Source organism: Canis lupus, chromosome 34, assembly GCF_048164855.1.
Source record: "Canis lupus baileyi chromosome 34, mCanLup2.hap1, whole genome shotgun sequence".
In the NCBI taxonomy this organism is placed as follows: Eukaryota; Metazoa; Chordata; class Mammalia; order Carnivora; family Canidae; genus Canis; species Canis lupus.
In genome coordinates, this window is record NC_132871.1 from 29,950,796 (window position 1) to 29,976,979 (window position 26,184).

The 26,184-nt window shown below is 35.3% G+C and overlaps 1 protein-coding gene and 1 long non-coding RNA gene across 6 annotated transcripts in view; one reads left to right on the forward strand and one right to left on the reverse strand.

Annotated features, from left to right (window-relative positions):
* The window catches only part of LOC140624517 (uncharacterized), a 40,534-nt gene extending 19,340 nt beyond the window's left edge, over positions 1 to 21,194 (forward strand). The window contains exons 2-6 of the long non-coding RNA XR_012023981.1: positions 14,350 to 14,502; positions 15,146 to 15,217; positions 17,152 to 17,500; positions 18,593 to 18,863; positions 21,057 to 21,194. This is a non-coding gene — a long non-coding RNA (uncharacterized lncRNA). The remainder of the gene's footprint in view (positions 1 to 14,349; positions 14,503 to 15,145; positions 15,218 to 17,151; positions 17,501 to 18,592; positions 18,864 to 21,056) is intronic.
* Positions 1 to 26,184, reverse strand: part of GALNT13 (polypeptide N-acetylgalactosaminyltransferase 13) — a 542,562-nt gene that overhangs the window by 136,174 nt on the left and 380,204 nt on the right. For all 5 annotated transcript variants that reach the window (XM_072811435.1, XM_072811433.1, XM_072811434.1 and 2 more), the window contains one exon: positions 18,619 to 18,799. In XM_072811435.1, the coding sequence (XP_072667536.1) occupies positions 18,619 to 18,799 (181 nt within the window). The remainder of the gene's footprint in view (positions 1 to 18,618; positions 18,800 to 26,184) is intronic.

Below are 26,184 nucleotides of genomic sequence, written 5' to 3' on the forward strand. Positions count from 1 at the left end.
AACTATATGAATAGAGATTGAAAACAGAATTATTGTATGACCAGGAATCACACCACTAGGTTATTTGCCCAAAGAATATGGAAACACTAATTCAAAAAGATATATGCACCCTTATGTTTACTGCAACATTATTTACAATAGCTACTTTTTGGAAGAAGCCTAAGTGTCCATCAATAGAAGAGCAGATAAGATGGGGTACATATGTGTGTATACATATATTAGTATGTAAACACACATACACACACATGTATGCACATACACACATATGTATACACATGTAAATACACACATATGTATACACAGGTATATGGAATGGAATAATACTCAGCCATAAAAAGAATACAATTTTGTCACTTGCAACAACATGGATGGAATCAGTACAATGCTAAGTGAAATAAGTCAGAGAAAGACAAATACCAGGTGATTTCACTCATATGTGGAATTTAAGAAGCAAAACAAAGAAAAAAACAGACAAGCCAAATAACCAACTCTTAGCTGTAGAGAACAAAGTGCTGGTTACCAGAGGGGAGGTGGGTGGGAAGATAAGTGAAAGAGGTGATGGGGAGTACAATCATAAAAAAATAATAATAAGTACACTTATAATGGGCACTGAGTAAAGTGAATTCAGAATTGCTGAATCAATATATTGTATACCTGCAACTAATATAACACTGTATGTTAGCTATCTTGGAAATCAAAACAAAACAAAAAAGAAATGGTTGAGAATAAAATAAAGACAATAAAATATCTAATAACAATAATAAAAATATTAAAGTAACAAAATATTAAAGAAAGAACAACTAAAAAAGACCTAGAAAATGTTTACTAAATGATCTTCAAGAGCACCAAAAGGCAGACCAAAAAAAAAAAAAAAAAAAAAAATCAATGAATCTGATTATATCAAAATTAAGGATTTCTCACTGGAAGGATGCAGGAAAAATTAAGACAAAGTAAGGGAGACAAATTGGGTTGGAGGAAATTAATTTGGCTCAAGATTTCTCCACATTGACAAATGGTGATTAGAAGGCATATACTTCTAGTTACAAAATAGATAAGCCACAGAGATGAAAAATATAGCATAGGGAATATAGTCAATAAGATTGTGAAAATGTTTTTTGGTGACAGATGATGACTACACTTATGATGAGTACTGAGTAATATACAGAATTCTTGAATCACTATGTTGTACACTTGAAAATACCCTTAAACTGTACGTTAATTATACTTAAATTAAAAATATGTAAAATAAAAAAAAGATTTCTCCATATTGACCTCATTATATTGTTTTTATTTTTGAAGTATGTTAATGTATTATATATTCAAAATAAGGAGACATTTAAAAATTTAAATATCTTAATTAAAAAGCCACGTACAAAGTTAAATAGGCATCTGGGAGAAGATATTTGTTAGATTCTGCAAAACTACTACTTGAGGGAATTCTGTGACCCAGAAACTTTGCTCCTGGACATAAATCCTCCTCCTCATTCTTATATGGGTCCATAAGAAAATGTATGTTGCTAGTGCCTAGAACAGTGTTTGGCACACAGTGAATATTTGATATTATTTGCTGAGGAAACTAATAAGTTAATGGTGGCAGTGAGTTGGAGCTACTTTGGATAACCATCTAAGAAAGGACAAATAGTTGAAATGCAGAGGATTCCCACCATTGAGGGCTTTGCAGCATATAGATGTATACTTAGAAATCAGGAATTAGTGTTAAAATCATAACGTTTATCTTATGAGAAGAAAAAGGGGCATCTAAGTGGTGAAGTCATCCAACTCTTGGTTTTGGCTCAGGTAGTGCACTACTTAGGGTAATGAGATGGAGCCCGACCTTGGCCTCCCTTCTCAGGGCAGAGTCTGCTTGAGATTCTCTCTCTTTCTCCCTCTGCCTCTCATGCTTGTGCTCTCTCTCTAAAATAAATAAATCTTAAAAAAAAAAAAAAGTGAGAAGGGACGCCTGGGTGGCTCAGCGGTTGAGTGTCAGCCTTTGGCCCAGGACATGATACTGGAGTCTGGGGATCGAGTCCTACATCAGGCTCCCTGCATGGAGTCTGCTCCTCCCTCTGTTGTGTCTCTGCCTCTCTGTCTCTCATGAATCAGTAAATAAAATCTTAAAAAGAGAGAGAGAAAGAAGATAAATGGAGAAAAATGGGGATATATAACTCAGCGGCATTTATGCTAATTAAAAATAAGTTGACCCCAAACAAGGTACATTTTTCAAGCAAAACATTCAAATAAATATACAAATTAAACAAATTAAAATGGTTGCCTAGAACAGGGGATTAAGAGAATAAATAGGTGGATAGATAGATGATAGATAGATAGATAGATAAGCCTTAGCCATGAACCAAAAGTAGGATTAACTGAATCTTCTTTAGGGGGTCTGATTGTGACACATTAAAAGTGATCACAAATACTTTGCTATTCCTTCTTTTGAGAGAGAGAGTATAAAATCTCTCCTTGGTTTTGTTTCCTCTGAATATTTGCTTAACTAGTAGAATGTGGCTAAAGGAGGCCTGTTGGGATTTCCAGGTCTCACTCATAAGAATCCTTGCAGCTTCTGCCTTGCCCTCTGGAAGCATTTGCTCTAAAGCTTTCCCTAGAGCCTCCTTGATAGTTAATCTGAGTACCTTAGGACCACTCTGCTGGAGAAGCCACAAATAAGCACTTCAGTTGACCATCCTAGCATAGCCCAGCCTTTTGGCCATCAGGGCAAGGTGCCAGGCATGGAAGAGAAGCCATCTTGGGCTCTTCAGACCAGCCAAGTGCCAGCTGAATATCGCTGAGCGACTTCAGTCAACACCGGATGAAGCAGAGGAAGTACTGCGTTGAGCCCTGCCTAAACTCCTGACCCAAAGAATCATGAGACATAAAAAAGGTTCTGTGTTAAGCCACTAAGTTTGGGGATAATTTGTCATGCTGTAATAGAAAATGGGAATGAAGACAAATAAATAATAAAGCCTGACTACTACCAACTTTGAGTACCAGGAATCAGGGATAAAATTATAAAGGACTGAAGGATTAAAAGATGGTTTGCATCCTGAAACAGCTTCCTACTGTGAATCAGAATCCTTCAAACTAAGGATGGCACAATATCCAGTTATATTTCTACTTAATTGTTCTGACAAGTTTCAACACCATTCATGATAAAAACTCTCAACAAAGTGGAGTTAGAGGGAACATACCTCAAGATAATAAAGGTCATATATGAAAAACACACAGCTAACATCATACTCAATGGTAAAAAAAGCTTTCCTTCTAAGGTCAGGAACAAGACAAGGATGCCCACTCTTGCCATTTTTCAACATAATTCTAGAAGTCTTAGCCACAGCAATCAGACAAGAAAAAGAATTGAGAGGCATCCATGCTGGTAAAGAAGAGTTAAATTGTCACTATTTGCAGATGATGGGATACTATTCATAGAAAATACTAAAGATTCCACCATAAAACTACTAGAATTAATAAATTAATTCAGGAAAGTGGCAAGGTTAATACCAGGTTAATTAATTAATACAAAATTAATATCCAGAAATCTGTAACATTTTCTATACACTAACAAGTCACAGAAAAAGTAAAAACAACACTACTTAACAATTGCCCAAAAAGAATAAAATACCTAGGCATAAACTTAACCAAAGAGGTGAAAGACCTATACTCTCAAAACTATAAAGCACTGATGAAAAAAATTGAAGATGACACAACCAAATGGAAAGATTTTTCAGAGAGAGAAGCAGACTCCATGCAAGGACCTCGATGTGGGACTCAATTCCAGGACTCCAGGATCACGCCTTGGGCCAAAGGAAGGTGCTAAATGGCTGAGCCACCCAGGCATCCCAATTAACATTGTCAAAATGTCAATATTACCCAAAGCAAGCTATAGATTCAATATAATCCGTATCAAAATATCAACAGCACTTTTCTTTTTTTGTAAAACTAGAACAAATAATACTCAAATTTCTATGCAACCACAGAAGACTGCAGATAGCTAAAGCAATACTGAGAAAGAACAAAGTTGGAGGTATTCCAGATTTCAAGATATACCACAAAGCTGTAGTAATCAAAACAGTATTGGTTCTGGTACAAAAATAGACACATAGATCACTGAAAAAGAAGAGACAGCCCAGCAATACGGCCACATTTATAAGGTCATTTAATTATGACAAAGGAAACAAGAATAAACAATGGGGAAAATACAGACTTTTCAATAGCTGGGAAAACTAGACAACTACATTGATAAGAATGAACTTGGATTACTTTCTAACACAATACACAAAAACAAACTCAAAGTGGACTAAAAACCTGTATGTGAGACCTGAAATCATAAAAATCCTAAAAGGTAATAATCTCTCTGACTTCAGCCATAGCAACATTTTCATAGACCCATCTAAGGCAATGGAAAATAAAGCAAAAATAAACTATTGGGACTACATTAAAATAAAAATCTTCTGCACAGGAAAGGAAACCATCAACAAAACAAAAAGACAACGGACTGAATAGGAGAAGATATTTGTAAATGACATATCCAATAGGGGTTAATACTCAAAATATATAAAGAACTCATACAACTCAACACACATACACAAAAAATATAATTAAAAATGAGCAGAGGGGCTGAATACACATTTTTCTCAAAGATTACCTACAGACAGCCAATGGACACATGAAAAAAAATGCTGAACAGCACTTATCATTAGGGAAATACAAACCAAAATCACACCCCATGCCTATTAGAATGCCTAAAATCAAGAAGATAAGAAACAACAAGTGTTTGCGAAGATGTGGAGAAAAAACCCTCATGTACTGTTGGTAGGAATATGAATTGGTAGAGCCACTATGGAAACCAGTATAGAAGTTCTTCAAAAAATTAAAAATAGAAATACAATATGATCCAGTAATTTTACTACTGACTATTTACTCAGGATGAAAGAATACACTAACTTGAAAAGATGTATGCACCCCTATGTTTATTGCAGTATTATTTACAATAGCAAAGATATGGAAGCAACCTAAGTGCCCATCAATAGATGAATGGGGAAAGAAATGTGGTATATATACTTAATGGAATATTACACAGATATAAGAAAGGATGAGGTTGTGCCATTTGACGTACACAAGGATGGACCTAGAAAGAATCATGCTAAGTAAATAAGTCAGAAAAAAATGGAATACCACATGATTTTACTCACAAATGGAATCTTTAAAAAGATACAGAGCAGAATCAGAATAATAAATAAAGAGAAAAAACTGATGAATGCCAGAGGGGAGGGGAGTGTGGTTCAGCAAAATGGGTGAATAGGAGAGGGAGATACAAGTCTTCAGTTATGGAATGAGAAAGTCATGGGGATAAAAAGCAGAGCATAAGAATACAGTCAACGATATTGTAATAACAAAGTAATGGGACATATGGCAGCTATACTTGTGGTGAACACAGCATAATGTATAACTTGTCAAATCACTAAGTTGTACACCTGAAACCAATGTAGCATTATGTGTCAACTACACTCAAGTTAAAAAAAAATAAAACCCATAGTTAGAAAAAAGAAAAACTACCAGTTTTATGATACAACAGTTGTACTCCCAGGACCATATGAACATAAATGCATTCATAAGCTCATCCGAGGACAAGTACACAAGATCCCATAGCAAGAGTGTTCACAATAGCTCCAAACTTGGAAACCACCCAAATGCCCATCAACAAAAAGATGAATCAATATAACGTGTTGTAGTCACATAATGGAATTCTACATAACAATGAGAATGGCTGATCTACACAACATTATGTCAAGCAAAAGAAGCCAGACACAGATGAGCACACCCTGTATAATTCCATTTCTATAAAGTTTAAGAACAGGCAAATCTATGATCTTAGAAGTCAGGATTCATGGAAGGGTAGTAGCCAGAAGTGGCATGAGGCGCTTCTAGGGACAGGGGAAGTAGGATGCTTTGGAATGTTCTAGTGCTTGATCTGGCTGCTGGTTACACAGGTGTGTCTGGGGTTTGAAAACCCATTGAGCTATATACTTACAAACTGTGTACTTTTATGAATCATGTTCAACTTCAATATAAGAAAAAAAAACTAAAATCAAATTTGTGGAGAGTGAAGATGCTAGTATATTTACAAATAAAACACAGCTTTCATGCCATGGTTCCTACTAGATCACATATAAGTAATTTTCCTCACATGGCTACCACCCTCCTCTATTACTCTTTACTGCAACCATGGGGAAGAAAGCTGCCGTGAGTACACTGTGGTGTCTGACACAAATGACCATTTCTGGGCAACATCTCTATTGAGTCTACGCTAAGAAGCCTGGCAAGAAACCCACATCTCATTGCTTTGCTTTCTCGTTTATTTCTTTGTTAACAAAATACAGTGACTCTAAACACAGGAAAGTGCAATGCAATAACGTAGAGCACAGCCTAGGCAAAATCTCCTTCTATTGTTCTTCAGCCTATCAGCACTGGTTTCCAACTTTTCTTATTTTATTTGAGAATGAGGAAATTATATTTTCATTGTCAAAGGTGGAGACACTAGATTGGTTAACTGTTAATTTGAGATAATAAATTATGTTCTAATTGTATACTTTACAGATTTGACAGGGAAAAATCTAACCTTGATATATAATTTCTCCTGAAAATGTCTACTTTTCAAATACTGATTCACAGTATTCACAGAAATAATAGTTAATTCTTATATTATACAGACTCCCTCAAAAACAGGACTCATGATTATGGGAAATACTTGATTTTGATAATATTTCATCCAAATCATCTGTTTTATTGTTGAACATACAAGCATCAAGATGTCCACTAGCAGTGCAACCATCAGGCAGAAATAAACAACAGTAAGAAGGAAAGGTCATTTTACAATTTTGGGGTTGACTGAATATAAATTACAATAGATGCCACAGGATTTTAATGGCAGGAGTCAGAAATTGCGTGGATGCTTGCTACACATATTCTCTGGAGAAGGATTTCATAATTGTCTAGATTACAAAATAATTTCATAGGAGAACTTTTTTTAGTTTTGGAAAGAAGGGTGCTGGCAAATATTATTATGGCATGTCTACTTAGTTTTCCAAATGTGTAGGGAAATCTGCTATCAGATTGTAACCTATAATGTAACCTCTAAGGATATTTCAATCAAAATGAGAATTTATATGGCTTTACCTTCCAATATATTAAAAGTAAGGAAGTTTTATTATTGCTAGAGAAAATATAATATATTAAACAGTCAAAAAATCAGATTGAAATTAGTATGTCCCAAACAATTGTTAATCTGGAAAAAATATACATACGCATATAAATGTGTGTGTGTGTGTGTGTGTGTGTGTGTGTGTAATCTTTCTCAGGTGGAAAATAAGCATATGTAATAAGCATACATAGGCATATGCATATATATATGCATGCATACATTTTATTATGTGGAAAAATATATCTTCCTATATCACTACATATATTTCATATATGTATTTCAGCACAATTTTTCTTTTATATCTGGTGTAACCAAGAAATTGAATAAGTTTATGCTCTATTTTGCAAAGTTTAAACTTACTACATATGAAAAAGTAATCTTAATATAATCACACGAATTAATAAGATGTTGGCAAACACATTATCAAGATGAATCAGAATTTGGTGACATCATTGTTTCTTCAAAGAGATAGCTTTTCAAAAACTATCTTTTTGTAGATAGAATTTCAAGGAAGGACATTTATTTTGGGTGTCAGAGAAGTCACTGAGCTAGAGCACTTACTTGAAACTGATAGTCCAAAAGTCTAAAACACTTACGGATTTTCTCTAGATTTTGTTAAGATGAGCATTTGTCTGCATAAAAGTCTATGTCCCACTCAATGCCATAATGATTGCCATCTCTGTCAGTCCACTTATCCCCTCCCAGAGATAGTCCCTTCACATACAGCTTACCCAATGCCTTATAAGCAGAATGACTAAATAATTGATTGCTCAAATCGGGACACTGTTGTGAGTGAAAGGGGACACAATTAACAATTATGCCCAGATATCAAACATGCACCATGACTGTCCCAAACAATCAAATGAGTATATATAGTTACCTTTCTTCAAGGCTTCCTGTGTCATGGTTGAAAAATTTATTAGAAGTTTTTCATTTTGAATTGAAATCTGTTTTTTTTTTATTTAACCAGGTGCTAATAAATATAATGTGTTTTTATCCATTAATTTATAAGTTTCTCTGATAGTAGAATTTTAGAGTAAGAAAGATCTGGTAAGAAATCAAATCCAACTTCTTATTCGATTCTCATTAAATCATCTCTAAAAGACAGACATCTAGCTTCTGTTTGAATATTTCCAAAGATAAGAGGCTCATTGCATTGCAAATTAATTTGGTGTATTTCTGGAAAGCTTCTTGATCAAGAACTTAAAATTATCTGCTTATAATTTCTTCTCTTCCAAATCTGTACAAATGTCTAAGCTCTTCCACATAATATCCCTTTTTAGTAAAAACATTGCACCTTCTCTTACCTTATATCCCAATCAAAGCCCCCCTTCCTTCCACTGCTGTTTATATAGATTGAAAGCTAGTTACATATAGCTACATCCAATTTGGTGTTCATTTTGATCAATCAAATAACTTATTCAGACATTTGAGATCTATGTTCTCTAATTCCAATGTTAATTTTTTATTGGAAATATAGTTAATGCTGATATAATAGAATTTCCTAAATTATTCAGTTGTACAAAATCCCTAATTAATCTGTTTTCAAATTTTGTTAATTGAGATGACGCACCAAAAATGCACAAAATTTATAATATAGAATAGTCTAAAAATTAAAATAATGTCATTATGGAGCTCATATAGTAATAGCAATCCTGACAATAACTTTCAGTCATAAGAACACCATCACTATAACTTCATTTATCTTATTTTCAGCTGTATAAATTATAAAGGTTTAAATGTTTGATGTTTATCAATATTTCCATATATTTAGAATATTCTTAAGTCAAATTGCTAATATGTATTATTTTAAAATTTCTTGCTGAATAAATAAATAAGTAAAATTTACTTGCTAGGCCTAACTAACCAAAGATGAATGCTAATCTGAGTTCTTCATTTTCATTATTTTGTCACTTTAAATCTATTTGTAAACGATAACAATCTCTTAATTTTGACTCATGTCTCCTGCAATTAAAACATGAGTTAGTACTTACTTCATTGACTATGTGCTAATGAATCCAAGTGTAGGTTTGCACATGGTCTAAAGTAGAGCTTTTGCATCAGGTGGCTTACAGGCAGCTATCGAGTCACCTGCCCTTAAGGCAGTGACAATCCCACAGTAACAGTGACTACTTCATATCAGTGCTGCTTCTGGTAAAAGCAGGCAACAAGCCGATTTGTCAAATAGGCATCTTAACTTTTCAGAAATTGTTTCCACTTTCCTTTGCAAAGCCCTAGCCCTGTCTTCCTAATTCACCTTTACATCCTGGCCTATAACTATTGCCCCACATTCTTTTCTACCGAGGACTCACTGCAAAGCTCTTTAGCTTTCTACCCCACTGGATAAAGATAACTACTAACCATAGAGTTTTTATTTTTTATTTTATTTTTTAAAGAGATGTTATTTATTCATGAGAGACCCAGAGAGAGAGGCAGAGACACAAGCAGAGGGAGAAGCAGGCTCCTCACAGGGAGCCCAATGAGGGACTTGATTCCCAGACCCGGGATTATGCCTTGAGCCAAAGGCCGACGCTCAACTACTGAGCCACCCAGACATCCTGAGGTTTTATTTTTTAGACAATTTGTGTTAACATGCTACAGAGGAGCTACTCCCCAAAAGACTGTAAAGTATTAGGATGCTGAGGTAATCTGTCATTAGTGTTTGATATCTGGTAGGCAAGCATGTGGCTAGTTTTTTTTTTTTGCTGTTTTATTTTTGCCAAAGATTATTTTAAGGAGCTTCAATTTAGCACGTTGAGAAGTTTAATCCACCTACTATCATTATCTATTATCTAGAAAAGATTGTTTCCTTATTCTCTAAATGCTATCTTTGACTCTGCTCACTTTTCAGAGAGTATATGTAAATAAGTAACTACAGAATTGAACTCAAATTTTATTTAAAATAGCGACAAGATGCTGATAACATAGAAATCCAGGCAAAGATAATCTATCAGAACACCTAATGTGGGAGACTGAGCCTGAGAGTATTTGAAATAAGAAATATATAATTTGTAACCATCTGACCATCAATAACTATGTAACTGACTACCACTGAGTGTCAATGAGCCATTCAATTAAGTTAGAATTGAAATTTAGTGCAATTGATTATATAAGTGTTAAGCTGTTCAATTTTAGTTATGCTAAAATTAAGTAATGAAATTGGGGCACTCTGAAGACGACAGGATGAAACTAGGTACAATGAAGCCTCTGTATGCACCTGGATCATGCTTGATCCATATTTAATGCTCTTACATTAAATATAAAACTCTTAGCTAACTCTTGACAGTAAAAATCCATGACTCTTACCCAAGTGTTCTTGATCATTTACACAAATCTGAAAAACATTGTAATTTCCTATTTTGCCTAGTTGAACACATCTTAAAGAAATGAAAATTAATCATGACCATCCAACTCATGGGGTAGGATTTACTTATTGGAAATTTCAGAACATTGCAGAGGTTGCACACACACACACACACACACACACACACACACATGCATGTACACACACAGTGATTAAACTAGAGCTATATCTGTTTCATTTGAAGAAGCAGAAACTAAATGTATGAATAATTTTGGTATCTAAATCCTAGAAAGTACTGATAATTCTGTGAATAAATCTGTATTAGAATTTAAGTAATATTTATTCACTCTAGAAACTAGCCAGATTTGGTAACAATAAAATTATTTGAGGGGCTAATTATCTGAGCTTCTGAGTTGTTAATTAAAGACTCAGGATACGATGATACACCTTTACTGTTCAAATTCAGTATTTTCATAACATTCAATAAACATAATTTATACCATCTGTTTATTAACTTTCTGAACCATGAGTATAATTCAACATACTTGGAAAGAATTGCTGTAATGGGAACTGATATAATCATTTAATAGATTTATTTAAAATTATAACTGTTAAAGCTGATTAGCTAAAGCTGATGTAACTGTTGAAGCTAATATTTTTATTTATGTTCCATGGATAAAGATGATAATACTTCCCATAAAGAGAGTCATCTGATGGCATTCTGCTTATATTATTTCCCAGAAAGATCACTACATTCTTAAAAAAAAAATCCCATGCATTTTACTAAACTTAATTCACTTAACAAACACTTCTGGCACATTCTAAATTTGTCAAGCTTGGGATAGGGTTGTGGGGGCATGTTTTAACGAAAAATAATCCCTAAAGCCATAAAGGCTAAACCAGTCAGATTTCCCTTCAACAATTATTCTTTTTTAAGATATCTTTTTGTATATCAATTGTTAAAATATGTGTAATAGTCTGGAAGAAAACATGTGCAGTGTATATAACATACAGAAGATTAGTTATCAGAATACATAAAGATCTATGAATATATAAAAGGGCAAAAGATATCCCAAAGTAAAATGAACAGAGGATATGAATAAAAAGAAGAAATCCAAGTAATGAAAAAAGATGTTCATTCCTAGTAGCAATATGAAAAAAGAAACTAGATATATATGTAAATCTATATGCAAATATAAATAAATATGCACATATATGTGCACATGCACATACATATGCAAAAATAAAAATCTTGAAAATCTATAGTGGCGATAGTACATTGTAAGGACTCAAGAGTTCTGGTGGGATAATGGTTATAGTCTTTTTGAATGGAAGTTTTGAAAACATTTACCAAAATATAAATGCACATATTCTTAGACCTAATAAGCCAACTTCTATGAGTATATCTAACTAATAATAACAAATATCTAACACTAATTGAGTGTTTAATATTTGCTAAGCATTGTATTAAGTGCTTTATATATCATTTTTCATTTAAGTCTCAAAAACTTTATGGGGAAGACCCTATTTTTATAACTCCCATTTTAGGGTAAGAAAACTAAGTATAGATAGGTTAAGTAAATACAGATGGGTAACTTGGAATGAGGATCTGAGTTAATCCAGGCAGTTTTTCCACCAACTCTCTCTCTCTTAAATTGCTATGTTCTTCAGAAATATCCTTCAGGTTCACAAAGATATTGTTTCAAGAATACTTTTGTAACTTTTTATAATAACAGACAACTAAAACCTGACAAATGCTTGTCATTATTGGTATGATTAAATAAGTTTTAATATATCAATGCAATATAATACTATTTAGCTGCAAAGTGGAATGATATAATCCTATGTGAATTATATGTAAAATATTACAGGACATACTACATAGTTAAAGGAAATTAAAACAGTACATATTATATGATTTTATTTACTTAATATATGTATATATGTCTGTATATGTATGCAAATGCATAGGAAAAGGAATTGAAGTATGGACATCAAATGCTTAAGAGAGATTTATTTTAGGGAAGGGGGGACAACAGTGGTGATTGAAACATGTATTTTATTTGCCTCTGACAAATACAGTAAGAAAAAGTTGAGCTCAATGAACTCTAAAAACCAACCAACCAAATACACAAAAAACCTCCCCAGATATAGTTTCTCTATTCACATAGCTTAATGGAGGGAATAAATACTCTAAAAATGCATAAATGCTCCAACACGCGAAAACCATTGGAGTTCTCAGGGAAAGGAACATAAATCTGATCCGTGAATGATGAATGCACGTGGATGATGATAGCACTTTATGCAGAGGTAAACTCATCCATTAACTCATCAAATACTATTAACTCATCAAATACTATTTTAAACATATGCAAAAACCTAAAAGCTGGAGGGAGCATCCTGAATTGTAGTCTCACCCAGTGGCACGTGGAAAACTAGGACTGAAAACATTTGGAAGAAAGGCCACAAGGCTGGGTGAGTGTCAGGTCACACAGGGCTGTGTTGGCCACATTTCGGGTTTTTGATTTTCTGGTAAATCATTAAAAGGCTGTTAGGTAAGTGAGGGATCAAATGAAATTTAGTTTTAGGAGTGTCCTCCAGCAATATGGTAAAAGTAAGTGAAAAAGTGGGCAAGCTTTGAGGCTGGAGGCCCATCGGGATAATCAGGAGTTTCTCTGGATGCAGATGACTGGAAGAATGAGGGTAACTGAAAGGATTTGAGAAAACTTAGCAGGTACACTAGAAAGGACTTAGAGATTAATTTGATTTTGATGCCTGTGAGTGAGAAAGAGAAATCAAGTAAAATGTAGGTAGTTCACATCAGTAATCCTTTTGAATCTTGACGGTGTGTCCCCCATGTACTAAGCGCTTAATTTCGTTTTTCATTTAAACTAATTAAATGTGACGTAGACAGTTTATTTTTTCAAGACAAAGGCAGCATCTTTTCTGTGTTTGTATCCCCCCTACCTGGCACATAGTAAAGATCATGGAACTTAATGTGTTTAATGAACCATAGCAAGGAAAAATGGTTGCCTGTCCACTTACCAACAACATTGAGTATAGCTGTCCTTCCTTACTTCCACATTTAGCATTTCATGGTATCAAGCAGATAAGTGAATTACATGTTATTACAATATAGCATATTAAAGTGATTTAAAATTTTCTCATTATTTCATACTTACTCAGTGATACCATGGTTGATTCTGCTGAAAAAGTGTTTATTAAATAATAAAAATACAAAATTCATAGGTTCAATGTACTTTATGTTCAGAATTGCTATACTCATTTCAGATTAATTCATGTTTACCCAACCAAAAACTGATATCCCTGGATTATTAAAAAAAAACAAACAAACAGCATGTTGCACATTTTGTGGGAAACGTTAAAACCTGTGCTTATGGAATCAGCCTGGAACCACATTTTTATGACTTACAAAAGAAATTAGGCCCTACATTCAAAGTGTTGGTTATTAAATATTGTATCTTTAAAAAATCAGCATGTTGAAAAACATTTGTATTTCATAGATAAAAATTGTAGGAGATAGAAATGAATATAGTTCTTAAACTTTAAAAATGATCCAAAGATGCTGCTAACAAAGGCTGCCTTTGATGAACTGATTTTTCTAAAGTATTTTTAAAAGGTTAGCAAATCGAGTTAACCTTCAAAATAAGTTCAAGGATGTGTTTCTAAATGTGTGGTTTCTGTTTATCTGGAATACAGATCAAAACGCTGTGGTATTGCCAAAGGAAAATAAGCTGTTTTCCCAGTTACATTACAAATATCTTTAAAGTCTGCTTTGGGGATCTTTAAATTCTGTTTTCTATTTGCTTTTTCTTTTCAAAACAAGAGCACAAGCTGTTCATTAAGAAAAGGAAGAACAACTGGAGGTTATATAAGGACAGCTGCTTCTACTCACCATGTCAACTGATAAACAGTTAGACATCTACTGCCCCCAAAAGAAAATCAATATTTATAGAAGAGCCAGAGTTTCAAATATATGGTTAGTGTTATGACTACACTCGATTTTAAAGTTCTTAAGCTTTTTACCTGTGACCACTAGGAAAACATGCTGCCATTTACAGTGGGTTGCTCTGTGAAAAGTGGTTTCTGCTTACATCACTTCATTTCAAAGAATTCGCTCGGACAATCGGATTGCCTCAAGCTGAAACAGCAGCCCAATTACTAGTAAAAACTGCCTCAGACTTTAAAAGCCTGCAGGGCTTTAAAAATCAATGATGCTATAGTATTTGCATCCTAAAAAAGGCAGCCAAAAAGCAAACTAAAATGTTGGAAACGTGTTCTTCAACACTATTTCAAAGTATTTCTGCTCTTCATTCATCTGTTTGGGAGACATAATTAGACACTGCCAGTTCTATCGATATTGCCAATGGCTAATGAGCACAGGCAAAGACCATTAGGACATAGAGCAAATATTTTGAAAAAAAAAATCAGAGAAGGGTAATTCACATACATAGTTACTTATACATCCCATTGTAACTTTAAGCTAATGGGGGTCATGAGAAAAATAAAAATCAGCATGTGTAAAAGTAATCTTCTTTCAAGTTTTTGGGCTCCTGTATTAGGTTGCTCTATTACAGAATGTTATTATCTACCTAAATTGTGTCTGTTTGATTTTATATTAGTCCTGGAAGGGAAGATTGTATTACTGTGTGCCCCCATAATTATGATGTAATCATCACACCCTGAGAACACAGGTAAGCCAAGGGGACCTTCTTTTGGGATGGCAAACACAGTGGCATGACATCGCAGATATATGAAGGGCACCTTTCATCTCTCTCATATCACTGTGTCCTTAATCAGGGGTTAGATCAGAGAAATGGGGCAAAGGCTCCCAATTTGCTGCAATTCTTGTGAGTTTCCCTGGTATAGAACAGACATCCATAGAGAATTCAGTAGAAAAGAGGAAACATAAGTGGCTTCCTTTTAAAATACGTGCATTCATTTAGTCATTCACTGATTCTTCTAATTATTTAACACATAGTGTTTCAAGGACTGCAAAGTGACAGGAAAGTTGCTAAACACAGTAACTACAAGTCGTTGGATACAGAGACAAGTAATAAACATAAAACACTATGGTGCATGGTAATAATGGATTGGCCATGACATCAAAACTGCAGAGCATACACTTTTGAGAGAGAAAGAATACCGGGTTTTTTCAGCACAGAGCTCCAGCAGAAACCAAATAATAAAGTAGGTATGGAGTATCTTATGGGGTATATTGAAAGGAAGCAAAGTTGTCAGAATTCATTTTATAAAGGCTCAGTACTTAAAGATCACATTCTGAGCAATTGCATTAGAGGAGAATAAGATTCCGTGATAGAAGCTCTGGTGTAAAAAGTGAGAGTCCCCTCACAAAAGATGCCCAACCACTTGGGCAAATTAATAGAAAACAGATTGATAGATCATTCAATCAATAGATACAGATAGATATTAAGAGATACATGAAAAAAAATATTATTCCCTAGAAAGAATTATAACAATTTCCTTAGCCAGATTAAGGAAGTTCTAGAGAATTACACAGAACTCGATATAAGCTCTTTAGAGTTTTTCATAAATACATGGGTGTGTTTGTGTGTGTCTATGTATATTAGAGCAAAGGATGTAAGTCTAAGTGCAGATGTGCATGCATGTATTCCCCTATTATCCCCACGCACCAACCATTCTCTTTACAAACTTTCCTGTTACTCAAGAAGATGAAAAATAGAATCCCAACAATTCTAGATGATAGCAAAGAATCCATGATTTTAAGAGTATCAGAAACCATCACTAATGACTAAAATCGTTATTCACTCAAAAAATGCTCAATATCATACGACTCACAGATTCCTGATTTTCCAATACAACCTATTTTATCTATTTTTGGATGCTCTGAAAGCTGCCTAGGGCTAGAATTGTTTTTGGCATCCAACTCTAGTTTCCACTTATTTCCCTTCCTTTTCCACAGAAGCAATTTATTGTTTTGTGTTTTTGGTTTTTCCTGTTTGCCCATACTACCAGCAGGCAGGTCCCATGTTCAGCAATGCTGACAGTCTCGGAGACATATAGAAACATAAATGCCCATTAGGAAATTCGTAGATGTTTTCAAACATATTCCCCAAATGTCCTCTTCCTGGTTTCCAAAATACCTTTCCAGATTTAAATGAGCCCATCTCTTAAGAGCAATACGCTTCCAAATGATATTTATTGTAATGTAAAAATTACACTTTCCAGAATATACACAGTCCCTGTTGAGCAACATAAAGTCAATAGTTAAACAGTTAGCAAGCTTTCCTTTTTACCCTTTAAACTCTAACACTTGTCACTTCATTACTGTTCGAGAAATGGTTCTACCATTTATCTGCCTTTTTCATTCAATGGAAAAATTATACAAAAGACTAACACAGCACTTTTAACAAATAATATTCATTGTGAGTGGATATAATACACTTGGTTGAAATAATTCTCAATTACTTATATTCCTGAATATGAATTTATATAATCACACATAACACATTTCTTTCTTCCGTTACTCCTTTCTTCATATTTGAGTTTATATATTTCTACAAGTAGTGATTTGAATTCAGAAAGGATCATCAAAAGAAAATGAAAAGGTTATATAAATGTCAACGCCTTGCTATGAATTTTACAGGTTCTTGCGGAACTCAACTCTGAGTATCTGGACTGGCTTTCTACTATAAAGAGAAATACTTCTATGCGTGACATAGTTCCTGACAATAGCTTCTTGACATAGAAGAAGCTTGAAGAGTGTGACAAAAATCCTTCTTAATCACACATTTACACATGCATTGCCCTCATTTTTCTTTTGCATAGTAATACTGGATCTTAATAAGAAGGCTTATACTGCTTATTGCCTCTTTATCTACAAAAGAAGAGTTTTTACAGCCTCATCTATACTTTCAAAAACTAGAGCATGCCAGTTAGAAACCAAACTGGTTTTTCCAAACCATGTAATACATTTTAACATACAAAAAGAGGAGGTGAGCATGATATTTTGTTCTCGTTCTTCTGGGCTATATAATAATGGCATTGATGAACACATGGCTAAACATAAACTATTGAAATAGAACTTTAAAAATTACTTTATCAGTATGGTTGGATCCCATCATATGAATTTATGTTTTGGTCTCTGTCTAAACTTTGAGATCTTGATAGCCCCTGTGTCTTCTCTTTGTTTGTGTCTTCTCATAATGCCTCATTTCCTTAAAAAACAATGTAATGTTATCAGAGGTAATTTTTATAAGTAGTATGTTGGAAAAATTCTAGAAAATTATAAAAATGAGATCATAATCATAGCACCCGGGTATGGAATTGTCTCACTCCTTTTTTTTCTTTTTTAGTTCTTTTAAAAAAATTAAAATTCTTTATTAAAATGTATTTTCCTTTTAAATTCTTTTTAAATGAATTTTTTAAAATAAATGATTTTTATTTTTAAAAATTTAGAAAAGTATAAGGAAAATAATGAAATTACTCCTAGTGCCACCATTCAGAGATAGTTGACCCTTACTTTTATTTTCATATCTACTCTCTGTGACTAAAGTAGGATATTTTATTATCCTATGTTATGCTTTTCCACATATCAATGAGTAATTGACAGTGATTTAATATTTTTTAAAAACATAAATTTTAATATCTGCATAATTTACCACCCTATATCTTCAGGAAATCATTTAGTCAGTAGAAAGCATCTCTGTTTAAACATTAACAAAATTTCTTACCAACTCAGCCAGGTTTATTTGTGAAACAAGGAAATATAAGATTACTTCTCCTTAAAATTTTTTTTCCTTAAATTGAGCTAATACATGTGGATCTCTCTGTGTACTGCTTACTCCCCTTTTCTAGCATAAAACTTGTGCCATGAAAGAAACAAAGAAAAAAGAGTATTTAGGCATTTGAGAGAAATGTAGTCTTTCTCACTTTAGATGAAAAATGGCTTAATAGTGCAACTTTCACAAACACAATTTTGGGCATTACTATGGTGATAAACAACATTTTATTTAAACTAGTCGAAAAGTAGCAATATTTGTAGAAACAAACCTTCAGCATGTTTAAAATTTTATTTTCCCTTGCAGAGGAAAAAGACGTCAGATTTATTTACCTGGGGATATGATATAGAAGAAATCTTTAAATTCATCCATCCAAACTTCTGCTAGTCTCCTGTTGTTTTTGTTGATGACATGACCAGTGCCACCAGGGAAAGTGTATGGAGTTGCCTTCCGAAAAACGTGACCAACGTGGGAGCAAGTCACAATCTCCAGAGAACCTCCACATTGCCAAATCTGGGAAAAGGAACAATCATCATATCACAATCATTATCAACAATGCAGTAATATTTTCTAACAAGTAACTGAGGCTAACTAAGTCCAAATCTTTAGATTGTACATGGTTCAAGCAAACATTAGATAGATACAGAATTTAGAGCTGGTATACTAGCTCGGCAAAAGTTTCTAATTTAGAATACTTTGATAGGTGTAAATACTACAGCATTGGATTTGTGAAACTAAGATGCATTTATTTTTTCATGTGCCTTTATCTACCAAATTTTCAGTTTCTAGTAGTTAACCTATTTGCTACTTAATAGATATTTAGTATCTAAGATCTGCCATGATTTAATGAATTTGCACACGTTAGATGCCATGGTAAAGAACTAAATTTGATTTGGAGAAAAACCAACTATATTCCATTCATCTGCACTTTTTAATGACCATTAATTCTCAGCTGTCCCATGACCCCTGTCCCTTACAACTTTGGATATGTCATTCTTATTAAAATGTGTTAGGACTCCTTTACATCTGCACAACATGTATGCATCCTTCAAAATCTGTCCCTGGTCATTTATTCTAGGAAGCTATGTGGAAAGGTTTAGTATTTTGTGACTTTTGTACTTTAAACATCCTTTTAAAAAAGATTTATTTTAGAGAGAAAGAGAGAGCACATGCACAAGCGGGGGTAGGGGAAGAGGGAGAGAATCCTCAAGCAGACTCCCCACTGAGCACAGAGTGCAGTTTGGGGCTGGATCCGATAACCCATAAGCTCATGACTTGAGCTGAAACCAAGAGTCTAGCACTCGTCCAACCCAGTCACCCAGGTGCTCTTTGAACATCCTTTCATGAAGAATGATTACAGTCTTATAAGCAATTTTTACTTCACTATCTCTCTCTTAAAACTATAAACTCCTAGGAAACATATGTCATACTGTCCTGGACTTACTGTGCAGTTGAGGCTAGTTATTTAGTATCCCTAATACATTTATTTCTATGAAATCACATTGTTTAGCCTTAGGTATACTAATAACATTATGTATATGTGCATGGTATATATAGATATCCAGACATATGACACACACCTGCATATGTTTATTACATACATGTAACACATAGCTTTTGTGCCACATGTTATTTATCCCAATAAACAAGAGCCATAGTTATCAGTATATATAATTGGAAGGATTGGATTTTATACTGTAACTAATAATTGCTCTTATTTTAAGGAGAGTTGCTTATTTTGAAAGATAAAGTTTTCCCCAACTGGCCTCTTAAGCAATACTCATCTTAGAAGATGGTTGTCCTTGGGCTTGGGTAGCAGTAAGACACGTTCATTTTTTCCAGAAGGTGGGAGGTGCCAAATAACAAATTGTATTCATCAACACCGGCTTGTGCATTACCTATGCGATCCTTTCTTTCTCATTTTCCAATTGTTTAAGCAGCATAATACTAAGAGTAAAGAAATTTCAACCTAACACTAAAATGTAAGTATAAAATATAAATGAAATACAAAATAATATAATTCGCTATACCCTCAAAAGACAGGATAGAGCATTCTTAAATAATCAAAGTTTTTAACTGGTAACTCTGTCATCTTTGTAGCATTAAATCTATAAACTGTCTTGGAATTAAGCAATCTTTACATTCTTCCGTCCCATTATGAGGGAGGAAGTTGATCCTTCTCCTATCAAAGATAAATCAATACTTGTATGTCAGTCTAGACCATATGCCTAAGTCTGTCTTAGAACGTCACTGGTCTAGTTCACCCCTGGATTTCCTCCAGAAACATCAATAATTTTGCTCATTACTAGATTATGGTTACCTTCACATAACATCTCATTAATCTCCTATCTTTAAAACAGATTTAAAAAATAAACACTGAAAAGGTTACAAACACATCAAAAGTCCTTCCCTTGGTCCACATTCTCTTGGTTCAAAGTATCTCATTCTCTGTTTCCCTTCAATGTAAATTAACATAAAATTTTAATGGATACATGTTGTTTGCCTTCCGAATTTTCATCCACCTTCCTACTCATAGTGAAATGCTGTTTATTTTGGTAGCTCCTCCAAAATTGCCATGGTGAAAAACACAAATTTTTCCTTTAATGAATATCTAGTGGACTTCCTTTCTTGGATTGTCCTGCTTTTCCTCCCTCCCAGTACTCACTGTTTATATGTTTTTCGCTCTAAATTTATATTGAAATGTTAGCTTCTACCTTCCTTTATTCATTCTCCTGATGGTCTTATTCACTCCTGTCATTTTTTTACATAGGATCTGAATACTCAACCTCAACAGTGACATCTCAACCCAAGCCTCTTCTCTGGGATCCAGACTGTGTATTCAAACACCAACTTGGTATCTGCTCTCACATGTCTCAGACGCACCTGAATAAACAAGTCTGAAGTGGAACTGTTAGTTCATCCCTGCCCTATCAGCCAGGTTTTACCTTTTTAGTCCTTTTAATCATCAATAATTGGTGCCACCACTAACTCAGGAGGTCAAACAAACATACAGACAAATCAAAACAACAAGAAAACCCAAAACCTCAAAACCATAAAACAACAACAACAAGAAAAAGAAGGAAAAATGAAAAAGTAAACAGAAGCTCCTCCCCCTTGGTCTTGGTAAACCCTAGAGGTCATTATTGACTTTTTTTTTTTCATCACTTATATTCAATCTGTTAACAAATCCTGCCTTTGCTATCTATAAAATTAATAATTCTCTATATATCCATCTCTCTCCATCTGTCCACCACCATCCTTGTCTGTCCACCAACATCTCTTGTGTTTCAATTGCAGTAGACTCTTAATTGTCTTGCTGCTCTCACTGTTGCTCTCCTATAATTCGTTTTGAACCGAGAAAGCACAGTGGTCTTTAAAAAAACTAATCATTTCATTTTACTTCCATGTTTAAATACTTCCATAGTTTTTTACTGAACTGTGAATATAAACCAGATCCTTCAGCAGGGCCTCGCAGGCCCTACGCGATGCTCTCCCGCTGTCAGTCAGCACTGGGGATATTGGCCCTCTGCCATTTCCTGGAATAACAGATCGCATACGCTTACACAACAAAGCCTCCATGCGTGCTTTCCCTACACCTGGAATATGACTATGGACTATCGGACTGCCTCTGTCCCATACTTCTCATCTTGGCCAAAGCATCCCTGCATCACAGAGCTCTTCCCTAATTTCCATATTTAAAGGGCCCCTCTCCAATTGTTTTCTGAATTAGCACCTTATTTATTTCCCTCTTTGCTTATCACAACCTGTAGTCTATTTATTTGTTTGGCTGTGCACTCCCCGCACTAGAACATAGACTTTAAAAGGGCAACGGAGCGATCTGGTCATTGTTTACCCCTACCCCCCACCTGTAGCCAAGCCCGGTGCTGGTTACACAGGAGATGTCACTGCATGTTGGTTGAATGGAAACATGAGTAACTCAAAATTAACTACCAAGATTAATATTTAAAAAAGCATCCGTGGCAGAATGAGGAGATTTAAACAGACATATTTTGAAGGTGTTTTAAACAGCATTATATTTTTGGTATCAGATTAAGCAGAGTAGTCTAATGAAATGAAATGCCACTGTTATTCCACATGCTCTGGGAATTGAGGAAGCTCTTTGGAGGTCACAGCACAACAAATAAACATTAGAAATGGTTGGTGACTTGTGACAAACAAGTTGCTAAATGATACAGTCTTAATTTTTAATTTTACTAAAGTAACCATTTAGGCAAATTCACATTATCACTCTCTTAAAAACATGATTTAGTGAAGACTCAGGTATTTGTGCTGTGACTGAGCCGTTCAGCAAGGAGCCCCAAATTCAGAAGAAATAGCACATGGTGTGTTTCACTGGGGAGGGAACTTCAGATATTCTCTTCATTGTGCAGCGTCCACGGCAGGGTTCCTCCTCCTCTGCGGATGAGGCACGAAGGAAGAGCTGCTCTCCTGCTTCACCCAGCTCATGTGGGGGAGCCACAGAAGTGAAGGAGATGCTGGCATTTCACTCCCTGTCGGATAATTGCCAAGCGGTAAAATCATCAGACGGTGCTGGTGTTGCCATCAGTACACAGCCGACTGTAATGAGTGAGATCGTGGGAAAGCTGCAAGTGTAAGGAAAACCCTGATTCTAGTAAACTAGGAAACACTCCTCTCCTGGAGAATCCTGAAGGTGGCTGCAGGGGGGAGGGGGTAGGGGGTATTGCCCAGCACGTTGCAGCACAATTGGTAGAGGTTCCAGTGACGTAGCAATCCTGGTAAGGGACAGTCTTTGGAGAACTGGCCAAGACTTTTGTGGTTCCCCAACTCTACAGACCATGGAATACAGAAGAGGGAAAATGAGCTGTGAGACAGCAAGATGGCGGATAAGCAAGATGTTAACCTTGAGAAGGCAGTTGCAGACCATACAGAGTGAGGGAGAGACTAAGATTTAAACTCTCTGCCAAAAAGCTCTTGGATAACACAGACGATAGAAGGTGAAGCTGAGAACACATATGAGGAAACAATGAAACTGTGCATAGAAGACTCGTGGATGAAGGCCAGTAGAACCAAGTGCGACCAAGTGAGCCAGCAGCAGGCGGCCATCGGAGAACATTCAATCAGGCAGGGCCTGACATTTCTGTAGCCCTCCTATTTGACATGCCCTGGGGGAGTGGGACCCCAGAAGACCCTGCCTTCCCCTTTCCAAGTGCTTCTGTCAGCATGCGCCGGGGGAGAGAAGAGAATTTGAGGCATATACCGCTTATGAAGCCAAAGCTTTAAACTGAACGTTACTAGTATTTTTAATAACTGAAAGTGGCTAGAAAGCTATTGAGTATATCCTCAGTGACATCAGGATTGGAAGGGAATATTCCTCACAGCATTATACAATGATTAGAGGGAAAAAATCATTTTAATTGTGCTTCTTTAAATTTAGCCTGCACAATAAACCCTGTCACATACAAACCAGTGACTGACAGCTGGCTTCTGAGTTCACAATCTGCCTTTTTGCAAATACGGATTACCACTGTGGTTAGGTAAGTGAAGTCACTTTACTTCCACTCTGTCACTTCTTGGCATTACCCTGGTTTGTAGGCTTCTGGATTCTTTGTCCCAAATAGGTTCACAGAAAGAAGAAGGAAATCTACTTTGAAAATATTCAAAAATTAAGTTCCAGTGGTCTGTCTCCTTTCCCACCTAACAGGCAAAGGTAAGGGGATATGCAAGTGCTGATTTTTGATTACCATGCTAATAGGACTGCAATAGGACTTTGTGTGCACATGGACAGGCCTAATGCAGTAATGGCTGTTGACTTACAAGACAGAAAGCAGACTTGGCCCTGACTTTGCTCCCCACAGAGGGAGGCCATTCTTACGTGTATTTGGGAGAGGTGACACAGGTAGAGGTGACTGTTCCGTGACTCAGTATCTCTTGGCTGAGGCTTTGCTTGTGAGCTACAGACTATTGAATAGAATGGAATAAAGTAAGTACCTCTCCCATCGCCTTCAGTGCTCAGAGAACGTGTGGATTAACACTCTTATTGCGCTTCCCAGGTAAAGCCTCTCCTCAACATTTGCACGAAAATGAAAAGATTGAGATAGGGATGCATAACATCACTCGTTAATTAGGCTGATATCTGGTCATAATAAGACCTAGTTAGTTAATACAAAAACAAAACATTTAGTTGATCAGATGTTGACCAAATGGTTACCCTGTACTCAGTAGACACCCCAGTAATGTGAAATAATTCAGACATAAAGAGTTTACAGAAAACCATATGGTTAAGTATTAAAGCGGGAATAACTCAAACTGAGTAGGGACCCCAATAATTACCACGATAATTTTCTGTAGCATATTCTCAATAAATATTTCAGAAAAATGGAAGAAAGGAAGCAAAGAAAAAAAGAAGGAAGAATATGACACAGTCATTAAAAAGCTGGGCTTGGAAATAAGGGAGTAGAGCTCCTCCAGCAGTTCTGTCGCTTACTGTCTGCGCATACTCGTGAAGCTTATTCAGGTCTTCAAGACTTTAACTTTTCCTCTGAAAAATAGAGATATAACACCTACTTCCTAAGACCCTAAAAAGATAGTGTATATCAAGCTTTGTGCCTGACACCTCATATGGGACGAAGCAAAAGGTTATCTGCATATTACTTAACTTTTATCGTTGTTTTTGAGGGAAACCAACACCTGTAGTGAATGGACCTATTGTTGCTTCTTTAAAAATACTTTGTTTAAACCTTGGTAAGTTTTGCCTCTTATTGGAATTGCAATATTAACATCCAGGGTTTTAGGTACAGTGCAGAGTTTAAAAGAATAACCAATTAGTTTCCAATTAGAACACTACATTTTGTTCTCCTCTGAAATTATTTTACAGTGTCTGAAAAAGCAGCAGAAACTGAATAAAACATGAGGTTTCATCCACATGAGCATGTGATGTCCAGATTACTTTGAATCTCGGAGCATATCTGATGGTTACTTTCCAGGCTTCCTACGGATTAGTATTTGCACGTTGTATCTCTCTCAAGTAAATCTGACCATGGACGAAATACAAACTGTCCTTTTATCCACAGAGGATTGAAGCTAGCCAGTCACTTGTTTTCTTTCCCAGATATTTTTATGAGAGTCTTTTGGTGATAGAAAAGGTTATTAATCAAAATGTAAAATGCCCATTGCTCATTTGACTATCTGCTTGATTTTCTTCCCCCAGCTAGAAGACAATTAACGAACATCCATTATCCTTTTCATGTTTTTTGGCACCTACATCAGTGACATTTTAATTAAGGTTCATAAACTTCATAAGCTCCAACTCTGCAATCTCAGTTCTAGTGCTACTATTTCTAATTTTACAGCTGTTGTGCCAAATTCATGCAGCTGCTTGTTTTTATACTAATCTTTATCCCCCCACCGCCAGCCCACACACAGGCTATCTCTGGCACAAAGTCACTGTTTAATATGGCCTTAGTAACAGCAACAACAACGTACCGTAGAGGCCGTGCGGCACCACGGCTGTGAGAGTGTAGACGCTAGCTCCTGAGGTCACATCCTAGCTCCGCCACTTAACAGCAGGGTGAACTTGGTGACTTTGTCTTTCTGGGCTTCATGTTTTGGGTAATAACATGAGACTGACAGAGTAGACCTCAGAGGGTTGTTGTGAGGTTGTGGTGAGATCAGTGCTCATAAAGATACTTTGCCTTTATGTGAAAAATGAATCAAGATGGAGTAAATGGGAAAGATTTATTGAAGAGACTGCCCCAATAATCTAGGAAAGTGAAGAAAAGGACTTGGATCAGAGTGATGGGATTGGAAATAGAGAAATGTATTAACTTGATATGATTTGGGGAATGAAGACTAAAGATTAATGTATGTGCTTTCCCTTTTTCATGTTTCCCTATCAAGCCCAACATATATTTTCTTCT